Here is a 17,592-nt window from a genome sequence, read left to right as displayed (position 1 = left end):
GGCACAATAAGTGCTGCAGCCCTTAGAGGCCTTCCCTGGTCACCGTTCTCTGGCTACCTGTGGTACCATTTACCAGAGGCTGACCTGTGGCCAGAGATGCCAATTGGGCTTTATTTTCAATGCAGTTTTAGGGAAAGAACATAGGCCCTGGGAACCTGTTTGGCAGGAGCCCAGGGAACACTTAGTCAAAGTACATCAGCAGTTCAGTAAAAGGTGGGGGCAGCCATGCAAAAAGAGAGCTCTTTCTTACAAATATCAATTCATAAAACGAAAGAAACAGAATGTGCTTAGCTTCCTCATGCCCTGCTGAGTTTAAGTAGCTCCTGTCTTATTGCAACATTTTCTTTTCAGGATTCCTGCTAATTGAGGATGCTGGCCCTTCATAATGGCACCTGCATCTCATGCACATCTGTGCCACCTGTGTTGCAGTGTAAGTGGAGGTTAGGGCAGATGTGGTTTACAAAGCCGAATTCACTTCTTAGACAGCTAGAGATTTAGGAAGGTCTGTCCCAAGCAAAGTCAAGCTAACATGGACAGCAGAGGAAAGTCAGGCAGATGGTGTGCTTCCACTGCAAGCGAGGCATGACTGGGCGCTGCTTGCAGACTTGTTTATTATTTCTGTGCTTGATTAAGTAGCTCTGTGTAGTACTAACTAAGCTGGCTGACTGTATAAGAGCCACTCAGTGAAGAGTAGGAACAAAATCTTAAGTCACAACATAAATCTCGACATTCAAGCAAGTCCATGCTCATTTATTGGTGGGAGGCCACTGTCCTTAACTAAAATTGGCTGGGAGATCATAAGGTCTGCGCTATTACCCCCATGCCATGGCACACACTATCAGTCAGACCTAATGTGGCCTATTCGAGGAAGAGGTGTGGCGCAATGGCCAGGGTACTTGACTCAGGACCACAGGGTTCACGGTTCGATCCCTAGCTCCGGTGGCAGGTTAGCCCAGCACCATGTGACCCTGGGAAATAGCTTGCTTAATCTTCCCGACGGCCCCCAGCGCCTGGACACCTCTCCGGAGGTAGCTGTGCGCTTTACAAATGCTGGCATTAACTAGCATCATTTGAAGTGGGCTCGCTGCCTATGCTAGGTGATTGCTTAATGAACGTTATTATGGTGTGTACTACAGCAAACATGCGACTGGCAGCGGTTATTCAAATCGGCACTTAAGTAAACTGTCTGGATTATTTTAAAGGGGGTGGTTGGGAAAGCAGAACGTACAAATCTCGGCCTTCTACCTTCCAGCAGAGACATACTACCTAGCATGTGAAATATTACAAGAAAGGTGCAATGTAAAAAAAGACATGATGTTGTAGCAGGGTGGAATGAAAGATCAGCCATTGGTCTTTTGCTCACTGCGGAGATACCCTCTGCAGCAAGCGGGGTTGTAAAAGTGGGTTGTGACCTAAACAAAGCTTAAACTCTCTGCAGATATCTTGCATAAAGTGAGGCATTACCAGGGATGGTGATGCAGGCAATGCCTGCTGGCTTTACTTTCCTGCAGAGATGTACGATGTCAAGAAAGGCTGTGATGAAAGCCAAGCTTTTTAACCTTCCCTACCTGCAGATACTCCTGTGTAATATTTGAGATGGTACAGGGTGTGATGTGATGTAATAAGGGCCTTGTATTTTTACCTCACTGCAGAGCTATCCTGGTTAGGGTGAGGTAGGTGAGAGATGGGCGACATGTTTGCTGTCCTTACCTGCTTGCAGAGGTACTCTGAGAACTTGCTGAGCCCTTCTTCGTGCAGACCGAGCAGTGGCATGATCTTAAAGAACCGCTCCACCTGGGGCAGATCACCTTCCTTAATAGCCGCATCCAGCTTCTCACTGACAATGACTTTCAGTCTGCGCTCTGCGTCTTGGAGCAGGTCCAGGTTGGCATTAATAACGTTTCCTGGTATGGGGTTTTCAGAGAGGAAAATTACTGTTCTGCGATGACAAGAGAATTGGCAGTGCTTTTTACTTTTAACAAAACGGTAAGATGAGAAAGGCAAGGATGCAAAAGTAGTGCAGTGGTGCAAGAAAGGAATAACAATGGGTTTTCGTTCTTCAGCAAATTCATGTGCTTACAGCAAGAAGTCCAATGCCCGATACTTTATTTGCAATGAAGTTTACAAGGATATTGGACTTTGCGATTGCTTATTTAAAAAAAAAAAAAACACGACTGTGAACCTAACTGTAAGCTATGATCACAACTAAGGCTTCCCTTTCAAACCTAAAGAGATAGGCTATACTGCGGGAAACCCTTAACTGTAACAAGAGAGGCCCATAAGTGATTTGAGAGTTAGAGGAGGCAAGCTTGAATATTGGCACTACTGCTACCTGCACTACTCCTCTAGATGGCAGGGATGTACTATTTACTTGTATAGCGGTCTTATTTCACCCTCTCATGGCAATGAGTGCGGTCAGGATTACATTTCATTAGTACTAAAGGGGCGTCGATTTCTCACTTAACAGGGATTATTTCCATCAAAAAGTTGTTCCTGGATCAAGAATAGTTTGCATTCTATTTTTAATAAGGGAATGGTGTGCGTTGTTAAGCAGTGAATTCCATCTCCGAATGATTTATTATGGGTGCTCACTAAAAACCTCTTTGAGAAGTTGGCCTGGTATATGATGTCCACTAATTAAAGTGGGCACCTTGCACCAGTCCAAACAACCCTTATGGTGATTAAAGAGGTCAAAGATAACCATTGAAAGCTATCCAAGTGGTAGCTGTGGAGAGCAGCATCAGGCTTAGTCTTGAAGGAATGTTAAGCAGCTGGTTTTACCAGAATGAAACCTTGCTGTATTGGTTAAATGAAAGGAGAACCACACAGTAGTTATAAAAATATGTATTATTATTATTATAACACACCTTAAATACCTCACAGTATCTGCTACACGCAGATAAACACAAAGCACACAATACTGTAGCATAGAAACAAACGTAAGTAGCACAAATACACAGTGGGCTACAGGGGGAGACCAAACCATAAACTAAAATAGTGGTATAAGAACCACGACTCGTGTCAAGACAGTATCCAGAGGTTGTAGAATCGCTGGGACCCCAAAGAACCACCCAAGGTGAGTAAGGAGGGACCCCACGGAGGACGGGTGTAGTGTGAGAACATGACCGTGTGCTACGTACAATTCAATGGGAGAGTCGCGGTTGCAGTTTTAGTGTTTAAGGACCCTTCCCAGTGGATTACAAAGAAACCTTTTAGAACATAGAAGGTTGGAGAGTCACCCCACCCGTGGTACCGAATTACCAGAGTTATCTATCCCAGGTAAGTCGAGTGCATAGGGCTGAAGTGGAGTCGGAAACCGTAGTTGCATCAATGGGAGTCTTCAAAGAAATGCCACTGCAGGAAAGAAGAAAAGTGTCTGGTGGAACCTATAAATGGATTCTTGATGGAAGGAACCTGAAAGCAGAGGGGACAGAGTTGGGTCACTCAGGAGTCACCAGGGGCTCAGTAGACGAATGCCCACCGATATCGGGTGCTTCAGATGTGAAGATGGAGACCTTGACTCTGCAGCCACAGGGACCCGGAGATGTCGAGGACGACCAGGAACCGGATACGAGCTGTCCCACGAAGGATGTCGAGTGCTGAGGGGTCGGTGTCCGGAGGGAGCACCAACAAGCAATGGCAGCAGCAACCCACAAAGAAGGTTGAGTAAGGTTACGGTCTGGCCCAGCAAGGACCAGGAGACTCACCACAACAAGGGGTGCACAGGGGTTCGGGTTACGCGGTCCCCATGAGGGATACTGGCCTCAGACTTGGTGAGAGGGCAGCTTGACCTCAAGGAACATGGAACCCACCTCCTGTGTTACTGGAGCTTTCGGAGTCCGCAGGAGCTTAGGATCAGCAGACCGGTCAGTTGCGTTACGGTGCCTGCGACTGCAGGGGAGTGACTCCTTCACCCCAAGGGAGATACTTCAGTTGTCCTTGATGCTCCACAGGTCCTGCATGGGCACAGACTATGCTTTGGACGGAGAGGGAGACGAAAAAAGGGCCCAGTCGAAGTCCAGAGTGTCCAAACAGTCGAGGTTCAGTGGTTTCTAGTTCAGAATCTTGTCTTGTTCGTTAATCCCATACAAACGATCGAAAATGAGTTCACAAGGTACATTCTCTCTGCTCCTCCTAGTACACCCACCTTTATTTGCCACGAGGAGTTAGCTCTCCACCATATAGCAGACTTGGTAAAACTAGAGCCTATTCTTCTGTGGCATTAAGTCTGGTGCAAGGACCAGACAGAGTTGAACAGAGAGATTTTAAAAGATACCCTAAGACTAGAAGGGGCCCTAACAATCCCTTGGATTAAATTTGTACGTGACTTTATGAATGAATTTGGCCATCCTGAATATTTTTTAACTCCATCTTCAATGATGGAGATCCCAAGAAAGCTATTAAAGAAAGAGGGCATCCAGTTTCTAGAAGCTAAAAGATTGCACAGAGAATCTGTAGAAAAAATAACTGTGAGATGCCATCAACTGTTACGTACTACCATAGGGATGGAGACCTGCTTATCTTTTGTGCCAGGAACTTTTGACAGATTTCTTCTTACTAGGTTAAGATTAAGTATTATTCACATGTTGACGACATTCCCGAAAATTAATGATTGGTCTCGTACTTTAATACTGTGCCCTTGCGATAACATCTCCGCCCAATCTATCATGCATCTAGTCCTGTTTTGTAAATTTTATCAAGAGCAAAGGAAAGCTTGGATTATTCCTTTTTTAAGAAAACTTGGGCTCAGGCAGTGTTGCCAAGCAATGCTTTTACTTCAATTACTAGAGAATGAGCATATAGCAAGGAGGGTAGCTCAATTCTTAAAAGCTGCACTTTATATAAGGAAAAGTATTTTATTGGAATAGTAATGTATGTATTATGTTTCTCCTCTTTTTAATTGTCAAATCATCTGTACTATTTTGATATGTAAATAATATGCTGTGTTTTTAATATCTGTGCTTTTATGAAGAATAAAGCTTTCCTTGACTGTCCACATCGAATCTAGGGTCCTACAGCCAGGTAAGCCCTTTTGTACCCAAGGGAGAGGATTATACAGATTCAGGGGACCCACCCGGGGGGGCCAGGACAGTGGGGAGGATACTCTCCTGTCCTTTGTTTAGTTTCGCGCCAGAGCAGGAGCCAACGGCTCTAAGGACTAATTTGAACTGGAGTAGGCACAGGTACATCAAGTGTGCCCCAGATGTAGACTTTCAGGCACTTTGGAAATGCACCCACCCAGTCCCAATACACTAAATCCTGCCTGGGAGGTTGTCACAACTCCCTGTGACAGGATGCCTATTGTCCTGCCTTCCCCTGCTCAAGCTTGGCTCAGCAGCAGGAGGGCAGAAATGTGTCTCTGGACGGCAGCAACCATTTTATGCTGCCCAGGTCCAGAAGGCTGGTACCCGAAGACCAGTGACCCCACAAAGCTCACTTCAGAAAGGTGGAATCATACCTCGCACACCGGTTACCGGTGTGGAGGTATGATTCCAAGGAGTTTGATACCAAACACAACATGTTTTGTTGCAGCCGTTTTTTCGAGATAGCCTTTTATGCGAGCATATAATGCACCTATATCTATATATCTGGCTGCGTCACCGACAACCCGGGAGAATTGTCTCCGACGGCTGCAGAGGGGCTCTGCTCATGCAGGGGCACCCTCCCACGAAAAACCCAGCACCCTGCCTTCAGGATTGTCAAGGCCTGCTAGAGGGGTGACTGATAGGTTTTAACTGTAGTGACCTATAGATATAGTAAACCTATATCTCAAGTGAGTGGTGCATGCACCATCTTACACAGGCTGCAATGGCAGGCCTGTAGTTCCATTTTACATGGCCTCTCATGGGTGGCATAATACATGCTTCAGCCCATGGAAGTCCTCTGGGGTACCTATGCCCTGGGTACATGTGTACCATATACTACAGACTGACAAGGGTACCTCAGTATCCAATCGGGAGTGTACCCAAGTACATGCATAACATTTTAGGGAGAAGGCAGATAGATTGGGGTCCTGATTAGCAGGATCCCAGTCAGACTAGTCAAAACAGTGTACCATCAAGCAAAAAGTGGGGGTAACCATAAGAAGCACATCCTACTTGCCTACAACCTCCTTCAGAGAAACAGAAGTGGGGCCCAAGGTTTTGAAAGAAGCAAGATTCAATGATCATGTGCAATACGGTCACTGAGGCCTTGTCAGACACACATAGTACCCCCAATAGCATAAATGACAGGCAGCATTGACAGCGAAATGTTTTCACTTTCGCACGTTTGGTGTGGACTGAACTACAGTATTTGCTCACTAGACTGGAAGATGAAAAGAAGAGGAGCCAAAAACCATTCTTCCCTGATAAGCACATCACCATCATAGATACACAACAATTCAGAGAAGTGGACCTTTCGGGTTGTCAAGTATTCCTTGCCTTTAATATGACCCTCTTTATTGGAGGAAGGGATGTAGATGCAGAGATTACGGGATTTCTGTTTGGTTAAAGATGTAAACACTCACCTTCATTTCCCTGTCTGCTAAGCTCAATCACCGACTTGTCCAGTGAGAGATAGCGGTGGATGTGTGCAGCTGCCTGCTCATAATCCTCGTTCCTCAGGGCTGTCTGAACACCGTCCATGCAGAACTTCAGATCTAGTATGTCATCAGCTCTCTGGATAGCCTGGTATAGTCGATTCTGCAAGAAGTACACATGAATTGGGACCCATACTGAGGCTGGTGATGCCTGCCTTGACAGTAGATCGACTGCCCAGACAGTCATTAATGCAGCATAGCAAGCCAGTGACAGGCAGAAACATTTTATAGTGTACATTACAAAAGTGTGCACATGCTTTTAAACTAAGGGTGAGAACCAGACCAGCACCAGACTCTACAGCGATCACTTGCACATCCACAAGACATTTCCAAAAACAAGACAGAGTTGGTACTAAAATGAGTGGTCTGATGCAAGCCCCGCACACAGACTCATTGCTTCTTCGTGAGTCCAGCATGCCTCAAACCTCCTATACAAATAGACTTCAATACGTACCAGATTGTGGAAAACTAGCATTACAAGTGCACGGTTATTTACTGTGCACACTATCCAAAACAAGTCGATCAGAGGAACGTCTAGGACCAAGCTCACCACTTTCAAAACATCTAAGAATGGGAAATGGCACTTGGTTTGGAACTCCTTGAGAATACCCTATGATATGGATCCAAGGCAGGCAGAGGCACACCAGACCAGTAATCTTCCTGGAACTTTTCAGCTAACACCTAAAGTGAGGCTTTGAGGATGACGGACCAAGTAGCCGTCAGGCTTTAGCATGGATTAACAGTGGAGAAGGGAGGAAAAAGGTCAGGCGATTGGAAGGGATGATGAAAGAACTGGCAGTCATCGATATTTAACTGTACATATTCAGAAATCAGCTACATCAGCCACGTCTAATGGGGACTGTATCGCAGCACGTAATCTGGAGTGAGACAGAAAGGAAAGTAATCCCAATCAAGGAGCACCAAATGACTACATTGGCTACAATAACCCAACTATGATATTAGAACCTGTTTGTTTGCTGTATTGAGTGTAAGCTTTGCCACAAGCTAAAAAGTGTTATACAGGCATTCGCTTCAGTGGAAGCACATACCTTTGGCACAATCAAAACCTGTATTCAGGGGAATTAATGTGAGGGTGGAGCCTAAGCGCCCCTCTGAGTAGTACTCTGAAAGCTACTTTTTGTTGATCACACTACGTCTCTGTACTGCTACGCTGTCAAGCCAGATCTTTAAAAAAAACACAATCCTGCAGCCCAGAGGCATGCATACCATTGATAAATGTGTAAATCATAGCGGAAAAAAAGAAATATTAACAGCAAAAGGTGTTTCTAAAAATATCCAAGCCCTTGATTTTGGTCCTTCTGTGGTAGAAGGAAGCAACAGGTATATTACTGTACATTAGAATTCACAATAACTCATATTTGCAGCCCTAATATTCAATATTTTAAACACCATTTGCCACAGAAATTCCGCCCTGGGAACCCTCATTACCTGGTGGGCCTAAAGGCTCTGTGGATTACTGAGACAAGAGCATAAATGTATGGGTATAGGAAATGGGGAGGATGAGACAAGGAGAGTGGAAGAAAACAGGTTAATATAGTAAAAAACGAGGCAACGGTCTTCTAGGTAAATACCTTCGCAAGGTCAAGTTGACGAACTTTGCTGCTGACGTTCTCTGCAAGACTGCAGGTGAAGGTGATCATTCCAGATAACTGCTCGGCATCACCCTCAATTAGTTGAAGGTTAGGGCTACGAGGAAGAGAAGGTAGCATGTCAGACAACATCAGAAGTGACAAAATAGTATATTAGGACAATAGGTACTTATGAACCAATAGAAAAGAGAGTGAAGGTGGGCATGCACATTGTAACTCGTGAAGATGCAGAGAACAGTCTCATGCATAGAGACTGGGGAAACTCCTTTGAGGGCAAATGAACTGAAGAGTTTATTGTGGATACTTACAACACATCATGCAACACAGAGTCACTGGAGGTGCAAAATAATTGAATCTACTGTTTGTAGTGTACGCAATATTAACACCTTAAAAATACAGACCCCATGGCGGGTGCGCAAGGTGGCGCCTGACCGGCATGGCCGCTTCGCCGTGAGGCTCCGGCTGCCGGACCCCGCCGATCCTTCCCGCTCTGCCTGATCCTGCCCTGGCCGGCCGTTTTTGGCTGTCCTGGGGCCCTGACCCGCCTGGCTATCATTGGTGCAAGTTTGGGGCGTGCTCGCCCCCCCGAAGCTGTGCTTGCCGTCTCTTGTCGGCACCCGGTGGGAGGCGGCTGGGATCCTGGATGCTGGGTGCGGGCGCGTGGCTACTCGAGCCCGCGGCGCCCATGAGGCGGCTAGGCCTGGAGGTCCTGGCTGCCCGGAGAGGTCGTCGCTGCCGCTGCTGCGGCGGACCCCCCCCCCCCCCCCCCCCGGAGGGGCTCCTGCCCGAGATCCTGTGGCTGGCGCGAGGTGCTGTGGGGCCCATTCCGGGCTGCGGAGACGGGCTGACGACCAGGCGTTGAGTGGGGCACTGACTGCACTCCCCGGTGGGGCGACCGGAGTGGCTGTGGGGGCTGGAGGTGGCGGGGGCCCTCCCCATCGGGCCGGGTGTCGGCGGTTGGGGTCCGGCTCCCCCCCCCCTCCCCCCCCCACCAACGTTGCTTGAACTGCCCTGGTGCCCCGAGGCCTGCAGCGGTGAGATGATGGTGTGACGCCGCGTCGGGGGTTCGGGCCGCGGGCCGGCGGTCGGGGGGAAGGTGGCTGGTCATCCCTCACCTCTTCCTTTAACTTCCCCCCTCCGAATCCGCCTCTGGGGGCCTGTGTGTTGGGGGTGGCCCTGTCCGCGGAGGCCCCTGGAGCCCCTGGCCTTGAGCTGTACACGGGCAGTAGACGTGCTGGACTCTCCGAGACGGGGGTTTGTGGCGCGGACGGGCGCCCGGTGACTTTGGCTGCGACGCGAGGTGAGGAGTGGTGCCCCTTCGGGCGAGATCCTGGGCTGCAGGCAGGCAGCAGCTCCACCGGGCTCATCATTTGCCGGATCGGGCGGTTGGCGAGGGGATACACTGGGGGGCCTGTAACGAGTGGCCTCCTGATCTGCCGAGGTGTCCTCCTGCTGTTCGCCTCCCGAGACCCTTCTGGAATCGCCACGGCCAGTTCCGTTGCCCGTAGACTGGGCGAAGCGCCCCCCGGTGTTGCAGGTGCCGCCGCCATGGGTAAGGACAGGGCTTCCAGGTCGACGCCCGCGGCTACCCAGACCAAGATGGACAAGTTCACGACCTCCGAGAAAGGGCCGAGCCCCGCCGGGGAGGGGGCCCAGGCCCCTGGCACGGACCTTGCTGCCATCTTGCAGGCCATCACGGCATCCCGCTCCTCCCTGGAGGGCATGGTGGGGAAGGTGAAGGTGGACGTGGCCCTTCTTCGGCAAGACCTGCGTAACGCCACCGCCCGCATATCTGAAGCCGAATCTCGCATCTCAACAGCTGAAGACGATATCCGCCAGCTGCAGGACCAGGTGCGTGAGCTTACCACCCACTCTAAAGAACTGCACCGCCGGGTGGAGGACGCTGAAAATCGTGCCTGTCGCTGTAACCTTCGCCTGGTGGGTTTCCCGGAGGGAGCGGAGGCGGGTCGTGCGGATGACTTCCTGGAGCGTTGGTTTCAATCCTGGATGCCGGTGGGCAGCCTCTCGGCCTGTTTCGTGGTGGAAAGGGCCCATCGTTCCCTGGCGCCAAGGCCCCCGGGAGCACCCCCCGTCCTTTTATCCTGAAGATCCTGAATTTCAGGGACAGAGATGCGATCCTCAGGGAGGCCAGATGCTCTACGACTCTCCGCTACCAAAATCACACTATAATGGTATTCCCGGACTACACCCGAGAGGTCCAGGAGCTCCGGCGCTCCTACATGGAGGTAAAGCAGAAGATGCGATCCATGGGCCTCCAATACCAGCTGCAGTTCCCAGCCCGCCTCCGGGTCATTTTTCAGCAAAAGACCTTCTTCTTTGACACGCCGCGGGCGGCCTGGACCTGGCTCGCGGAGGAGTGTCCCCTGCGGCGCGCTGGTCGGGGATCACCGGTGGAGGGGCGGGCGGGGCGAGAAGCGCCCCGATCTTCCAGATCCTGACTACGACGGCGCACGCTGCCCCGGAGGCGTGCGGGGGAGGAGGTGACTGTCGAGCGCTCCGGGGGGCGGCTGCGGCGGGCGTCCGGGGCCTCGTCGGCCTCCTCGGTGGCGCCCACCGGTCCTGACGCCACCAGGCAGCAGGCCGTGACCCCCCAGCAGGCGGCCTCTCTGACCCAGCCTGCTCCTCAAGTAGACACTTCGGACCTTTCCCGCAGCCCTACCATTTGACTTCCATTTACTGCTTGTAATGTTTTTGCCGGGGAGGGGAGATTGGGATGTGCTTCCTGGTTGCTGGACTTCGCAGTCGGGCCTCGGTGCTCCTACACACTTGTTGCTCTCGGCCAGGACGGGTGAATTGGGTCTGCTCTGATTTCTTAAGGGGTCCACTAGCACTCAGGCCCGAGCGTTTTAGCTTGGTTTTGGTTACACACTGTTAGGGCGACAGATGCTTCTGTTTAGTATAGGGTGGGGGGTGCGGGGTTGGGGTTGGTTTGGGGTTGTTTCTTCCTCCTAGAGAGGTTTTTGTTGTTCGAGGGTGTAATCCTCGCTGTTATGGTTCTAAGGCATCATGTAATGTTTGACCTGCTCTCCTGTCCGATCTCTTCATGTCCCTCCTTCCGGGGAGCTCTCCTGCCCATGCGCTCGTTGGCCCCAGTGTGGCGCTTCCCGACTCACCCACGGCTCCCTTTCGCGGCCACTTTGTCTATCTCCTGTCCTACATGCCCCTGCTTGCTCCCATGGCGGACACACCCATGCCTAAAGCTGCCGTGCGCGTCTTGTCCTGGAATGTCAATGGTCTGCTAGATCGCTTCAAGCGCATGGCGGTCCTTAAATATGTGCAGCGTGCGGAGATTGACATCCTCCTTCTTCAAGAGACCCACCTTCTGGGTAATAAATGTCCCTTCCTCGCCCGCTACAGCTACGATAGGGTCTGGCACTCGGGCTTCGCTAGAGGCTCACGGGGGATGGCTATCCTGCTTAAGCGTTCCTTTCCCTTTGTAACGACCCAGGTGCATTTAGACCCCCAGGGTATGGCCGTTACGGTATGTGGCGCCCTGGAGGGACGGCCGCTTACACTGCTGTCCCTCTACGCAGCGCCATCCCTGCTGCAGACCGCTCTTGCTTACACTGCGGACCTCCTCCCCAAACTCCAGACGGGGTCCCTTGTCCTCGGTGGAGACTTCAACGCTGTCTATACACCCCATCTGGACTCGACGGGTCCGGTCTCCTTTACCAGGACCGCTCACGCGAAACAGCTATCATGTTGGGCTGAGGCCCAGAGCTTGTGTGACGTTTGGAGGGTTTGGCACCCACGCGATCACCAGTATACCCACACTTCGGCGGCGCACCATTCCCACGCCCGTATTGATCTAATTTTTGTTCCCTCTACCCACTGTGCAGGGGTTTGTGATGTCCGCATTCTTCCGCGAGGCCTCTCTGATCACTCGCCGGTGCTTCTGGCTCTCGGCCCGCCTCCCTTTACTGCCCGTCCGACGTGGCGTTTGAATGCCTGGTTCCTTCAGGACAAGGCGTTTCGGAGGGTGGTGGAGAGAGGGATTGCGGAATACTACTTTCACAACGTGGGCTCCGTCTCTTCCGCGGCTGTCCTCTGGGAGGCCGGCAAGGCGACTATTAGAGTGGTTGCAAAGGGGCATCTGCAGCAGCAGCGCCGACGCCAACTCCAGCAACTTACAGCTTGTGAAGCGCAGGCCCTGGAGCTTGAGCGCGACCAGGACGAGTTGGGGGACACCGCACGGGTGCGACGCCTGGCCTTTCTCCGCAAGGAGATACGCATGTGCTCTCTAGATGCGGCGAAGACTCTTTGGCGCTCTTCGGTGGCCCGGGTCTACCGGTGGGGGGACAAGAACGGAACGCTCCTGCACCGACTGGCCACCTACCCTTGCGCAGGCCGGGTGATTCCGGCCATCAAAGACGCCGCAGGGGCAACACACACGGTTTCGGTGGCAATAGCTCAAACCTTTGCGGACTACTATTCTCAGCTATACCGGGCGCGGGCGCAGGGGCTCTCCCTTGCGGGATTGATGGGGGGGGGGGGGGGGTGCGGCCCTGGCGCGGTTGGGGCAGGAGGATAGCGAGACCTTGGACCTGCCCATTACCCTGCAGGAGGTCGAGATGGCAATCTCCCATTTGGCGCCTGGGAAGACCCCGGGACCGGATGGTTTTCCACAGGAGTATTACGCCCATTTCCGTGATACCCTGGCCCCGCGGCTTCGGGATCTCTTTGCAGAGGCGGTGGAGACGGGTTCCTTCCCGCGAGAAACAGATACCGCCACTATAGTCGTCCTGCCGAAGACTCAACCCCCATCACAGTCCTGCTCCGATTACCGACCGATATCTCTTATCAATACCGAGCTTAAGGTCTACGCTACCGTCCTTGCGCAACGGCTGCGCCCGTTTCTGGTCGCGCTGGTTCACCCGGACCAATGCGGGTTTATGCCAAACCGAGGAACCAGACACTGCCTGCGGCACCTGCATCTTGCGCTGGCCCATCAAGAGCGCCTTTCTCCTTATCTGGCCCTTCTACTGGTGGACTTCGAGAAGGCCTTTGATTCGGTGGGGTGGGAATATCTTGGAGACATCTTGGAGCTAATGGGGTTCGGCCCCCAGTTTCGCGCCATGGTTCGGGTTCTTTACGCGGACCCATGAGCTCGGGTGCTGGTCAATGGGACCTTGTCCCGTGCGTTTTCCATAGGGCGGGGGACGCGGCAGGGCTGCCCGCTCTCGCCCCTCCTCTTCGCCCTGGCGATGGAGCTCCTGGCTGTGCTCATCCGGGCAGATCCTGCTCTCCGTGGTTGGGACTGGCCGGGTATGGTCCCTGATAAAATTGCGTTGTATGCAGACGACGTTCTTATTTATCTCTCAGATCCGGCTGTCTCGGGTCCTCGGGTGCGCCAAATTCTTCATCGGTTTGGGCAGGCATCTGGTCTCCGTCTGAACTCCGGGAAGTCGGTCCTGGTTCCGCTACACCCTTCACGGGAGTGTTTTGATTGGCAGTCTGACATTCCCCTCCGACGGCTGTCCTTTAAATACCTGGGGATTTGGGTTACCCTTCTCCCGGAACTGTGCTGGGCTCTCAACGTGGCCCCCGTGGTTAACAAGGCCAGATCAGATCTGATGAAGTGGCAGTCACTCCCATTGAATCCGCTGGGAAGGATTGCTCTTTATAAGATGATGATCCTCCCTCGGTTTCTATATATGCTCCAAAACACGCCCTGCTCCTTCCCCCGCTCTTGGTTTCGGGACCTGGACACGACCGCGACAAAATTTCTTTGGGGCAGAGGTAGATCCCGGTTGGCCTTAGACCGCTGTCGCGTTCCTTCCTATGACGGCGGCCTGAGCATGACGAATCTTTACCTATACTATCACGCTACGCGGCTGCTGGTGGTCTACGACTGGTTTTCGGGTGGGTGGGATGATCCGGCTTATAGACTGGAGGTGCAGCTCATCGGATTCTCTTCTATTCAGAATATGCTCTATGGCGCGACGGTCCCTGGATCGCTCCCGGAGGTCGTGCGGGCCCCCTTTCTGGCGTGGCGAGCGGCTCTACGGCACACCCAGTGGTCGAGGGTCCTAACCCGGGTGACACCGCTCTGGCATGGCACTTGGATGCGGGAGGTGGCGGGGCTCGGTGGCTTTCGCAGCTGGGACCTCCTGGGGATCTCCTGCCTGGGCGATGTCTGGCGGGGAAGCCACATGTGCTCCTTTCAAGAGCTCCGGAGTCGGTTTTCTTTGCATCCCTCGCAATGTTATAGTTATCTCCAGCTGCGCCATGCGCTCCAATCTCACGCCCCCCTAGACTCCAAACTCCCTGACCATAGCCCGCCTGAAGCCCAGGTGATGCTGGGATATCTTGGGAAGGGGGGCATCTCCCGTATTTATAGATCCTTGGTTAATAATACCCCGATGGACTGGAGTGGGCTGAAGCAGCGGTGGGAGGCCTGGGTGGGTCCTCTGGACGACAATGATTGGAGGGACGCCCTTATGGCGCCCAGGACGATCACCGCATCGGCTCGCTTGCGGCTTATCCAGGTTTATTACCTTCACACTGCATACCTGACCCTGGAGCGTCTGTTTCGCGCGGGCCTGTGCCAGGGGGCCTCGTGCGCGCGGTGCGGGGTGGAACCGGCAGATTTCTTTCATATGGTCTGGTCTTGCCCTGGCCTGGACAGCTTCTGGGGGGAGATTGAAACTGACTTAACTGACGATCTGGGATGGGAGGTCCCCCATGACCCTCGATTAGCGCTGTTGGGCATAACGGATGGGCTGGATGGCTCCCGTAACAAGCACTATTTCCTAACCACGGCCCTGGTGGTGGCCAAGAAAGATATAGCGGCCGCCTGGAAGCAGGTTGACCCACCTGTGGTAAATATTTCATTACCGGTACTATTTTTTATGCGGTAAAGTCTAGTAAGAATAACTCAATAAATATAAGAGGCAGAATCCGTGGTATTAGAGGTTCTAAAAGGCTTTATTCCTCTATAAAGGAATTACAGTTCGAACTGTAGGCTTCAAATTCCATCACCACGAAGGTTCAGGAAGGGAAGGCAATACATTATTGACAAGTAATGATATTTATATGAAAAGTATTACATTAAGACAGATGCAAGAGGCGTAACAGCTGATAATACAGATAATGATACACATACGTAATGAAAAAAGGCGTAAACATAGGCGTAACTAAATAAGTCATTAAACATGATGTCACAAGTGGGTGGATCCATAAGAGAATCCTGCAATGTCAGCAGAAATACTTGGCAGAGATGCACGCGCAGCCGCATGACGCGTGATTGACGTGCAACTAGAGGGTGAAGGAGACTTGACATTTAGCTCTACATGTGGAGACAGAAGTCTGAGGGGTCATGTCAACCTAATCCCAAATCATATCTAATATCTTATGTTTAAAGAACTGTATTATCCAAAAGGAAAGGTCTCTCGGACGGAATCTATTCTATACGGACTGTTAGTGTGTGTACAAGCGTCTAAATGTCTACATGAGATGCGAGGGGGCAGGAATCTTCCATGGTAACAGGGGCTATGAATTACTTGCATGAGGACAGTGAGGCCTGGCCCTTTGCACGGTAGCTGGAAGAATGTTTACCTAAACTACTAGACAGGAATGCATCGGATGAGGAGCGGAGCAGATAATCTTGAAGGTGAAATACAGTTTTTGGCAGGCAACAGGCTGGATCAGGCACCGTTAGCCGCGCAGGGAGTAGGACAAAGTTCATGGATACAGATGCAGGTTCGGACTGAAGCTTTCAGAGGCAGAAGGCAGGAAAAGGCTTGATGGCAGAATTCAGGGCCTACTCACCTGAATCTGTAAAATGTGGAAAGTGAACCACATAAAGTCGGTGGCCTTTCATACTTAGGAATGGAATATCTGACCCATTCATGGCGGATCTGAAAGAGGACATGTTGACGGTGGACGCACATGTATTTGCGTCTTCATAACTGGAACTGGAGGGAACATACATGTACTTGTAACATGCACATGGAGCCGTTGGGGTCTACGATAGGGGACATAACTGATCACAAAATTCATATTTCCTCATTCCCTCCTTGTCCCCTACGGACCCTCAGGAGATATCGATCTTCATCAATCCATCGATCTGGTCATATAGCATCATTTGTTCTTCTTTCTTCTTCCGGGATCTTGACCGAAAACTTGGATGCGGGATACACGATGTGGCACACAGACCACAAATCGCTGGCCCACATTGTAGACATAAGCAGCAACTGAATAGTATGAGAAAGCCAATACCTAGGAAAGATAGGATCCTCCATCCCCAGGCTGACAACACGCTCCAGAACCAACCGGACCAAGTCCAGGTGCCTGGACTCTGGTGTATCTGGCTTATAATCTTATGAAGGCGAGTTATGGCTTTATATACTGACGGCGAGTTTTCTGGTATGAAAACACAGCAACTTGATCCGATGACCCTACAAGCTCCGCCCCTATCGGCCAGGATGACGTCAAGGACAAGACGATTTTGAAGCACAACAATCCGCATCGCAGACTGCTCTTCTGTTAAATTTCCTAAGGCGGAAGTAGTCTCGTTCACTACTGCTTCAAGGGTTCTAGTTAATCTACGTATCAGCTTACTATTAGTGACTGTACCTATATAGGGAAAGAAACCTTTATTGAAATCTGTGTATTGTTCCCATGCCGTTTCAGTGTAATCGACAATCGGGAGATCTCTCTGCTGTCTATTGTGTACTAAATGGGTATTTCTGTGATAATCAGGAGGGGCTAGGAAAACAGGTGGCAGAAGGAATGCTATGTAACAGGTACCATCCCAATCTAGAGGTAGACGTATATATGCGGTCTGGCCACATATGAAGTAGGAATGACGGGAAGCTCTAAATGTAGACTTGCCTTGATCACTGAATTTTATTACAGTGGTGCATTTACTATGGCCCATGTGTATGGAACCATTCTTTCTTACACATAATTCCCCTTTAACTGGGAATACTGACATAACGGATAAGATTGGCGTAGCTTCGGATTCAACATTCAGAATCAGGAGGTTAAGTGTAAAATTACCTAATCCATATACTTCATTTTCTAGATCAGTTCCTGTTCTTTTGGGAAGTCCCTCCTTGTTAGGGTAGCAGACTTTAAGCAAAACTAGGTTCAGGTTTCCCCATACCCAGTTGTCTTGATAAACTACGGGATTTGAATCTAGGGAATTAATCAAACTAAACCATGCTCCACAGGAGCCATTGTGTGTGAACGGATACGGAAAGAGGGGCAAAACTCCCTTATAGTTCTGATAGGGAGGGAGTCGGCCACATATCCAACAATTTGTAGCATTGCTGGTCTGATGGGAATGATGTAACATACTAATGAAAGTGTTGTTGCGCAGCGCAAATCTATAAGACAACTCATGCGGAGGTAATTCGCTAAAAGAATGTTCTGCGG

General features: G+C 51.0%; 1 protein-coding gene across 1 annotated transcript in view; it reads right to left on the bottom strand.

Moving 5' to 3' along the window:
* COG4 (component of oligomeric golgi complex 4) overlaps positions 1-17,592 on the bottom strand; it is a 128,435-nt gene that overhangs the window by 92,223 nt on the left and 18,620 nt on the right. The window contains exons 3-5 of the mRNA XM_085640010.1: positions 8,173-8,287; positions 6,509-6,683; positions 1,711-1,904 (exon numbers count right to left, since the gene is read on the bottom strand). Coding sequence (XP_085496136.1) covers positions 1,711-1,904; positions 6,509-6,683; positions 8,173-8,287 — 484 coding nt within the window. The remainder of the gene's footprint in view (positions 1-1,710; positions 1,905-6,508; positions 6,684-8,172; positions 8,288-17,592) is intronic.

Source organism: Triturus cristatus, chromosome 12, assembly GCF_964204655.1.
Source record: "Triturus cristatus chromosome 12, aTriCri1.1, whole genome shotgun sequence".
In the NCBI taxonomy this organism is placed as follows: Eukaryota; Metazoa; Chordata; class Amphibia; order Caudata; family Salamandridae; genus Triturus; species Triturus cristatus.
The sequence above is the reverse complement of the archived record's forward strand: the minus strand, read 5'-3'. Positions and strand labels throughout refer to the sequence as shown.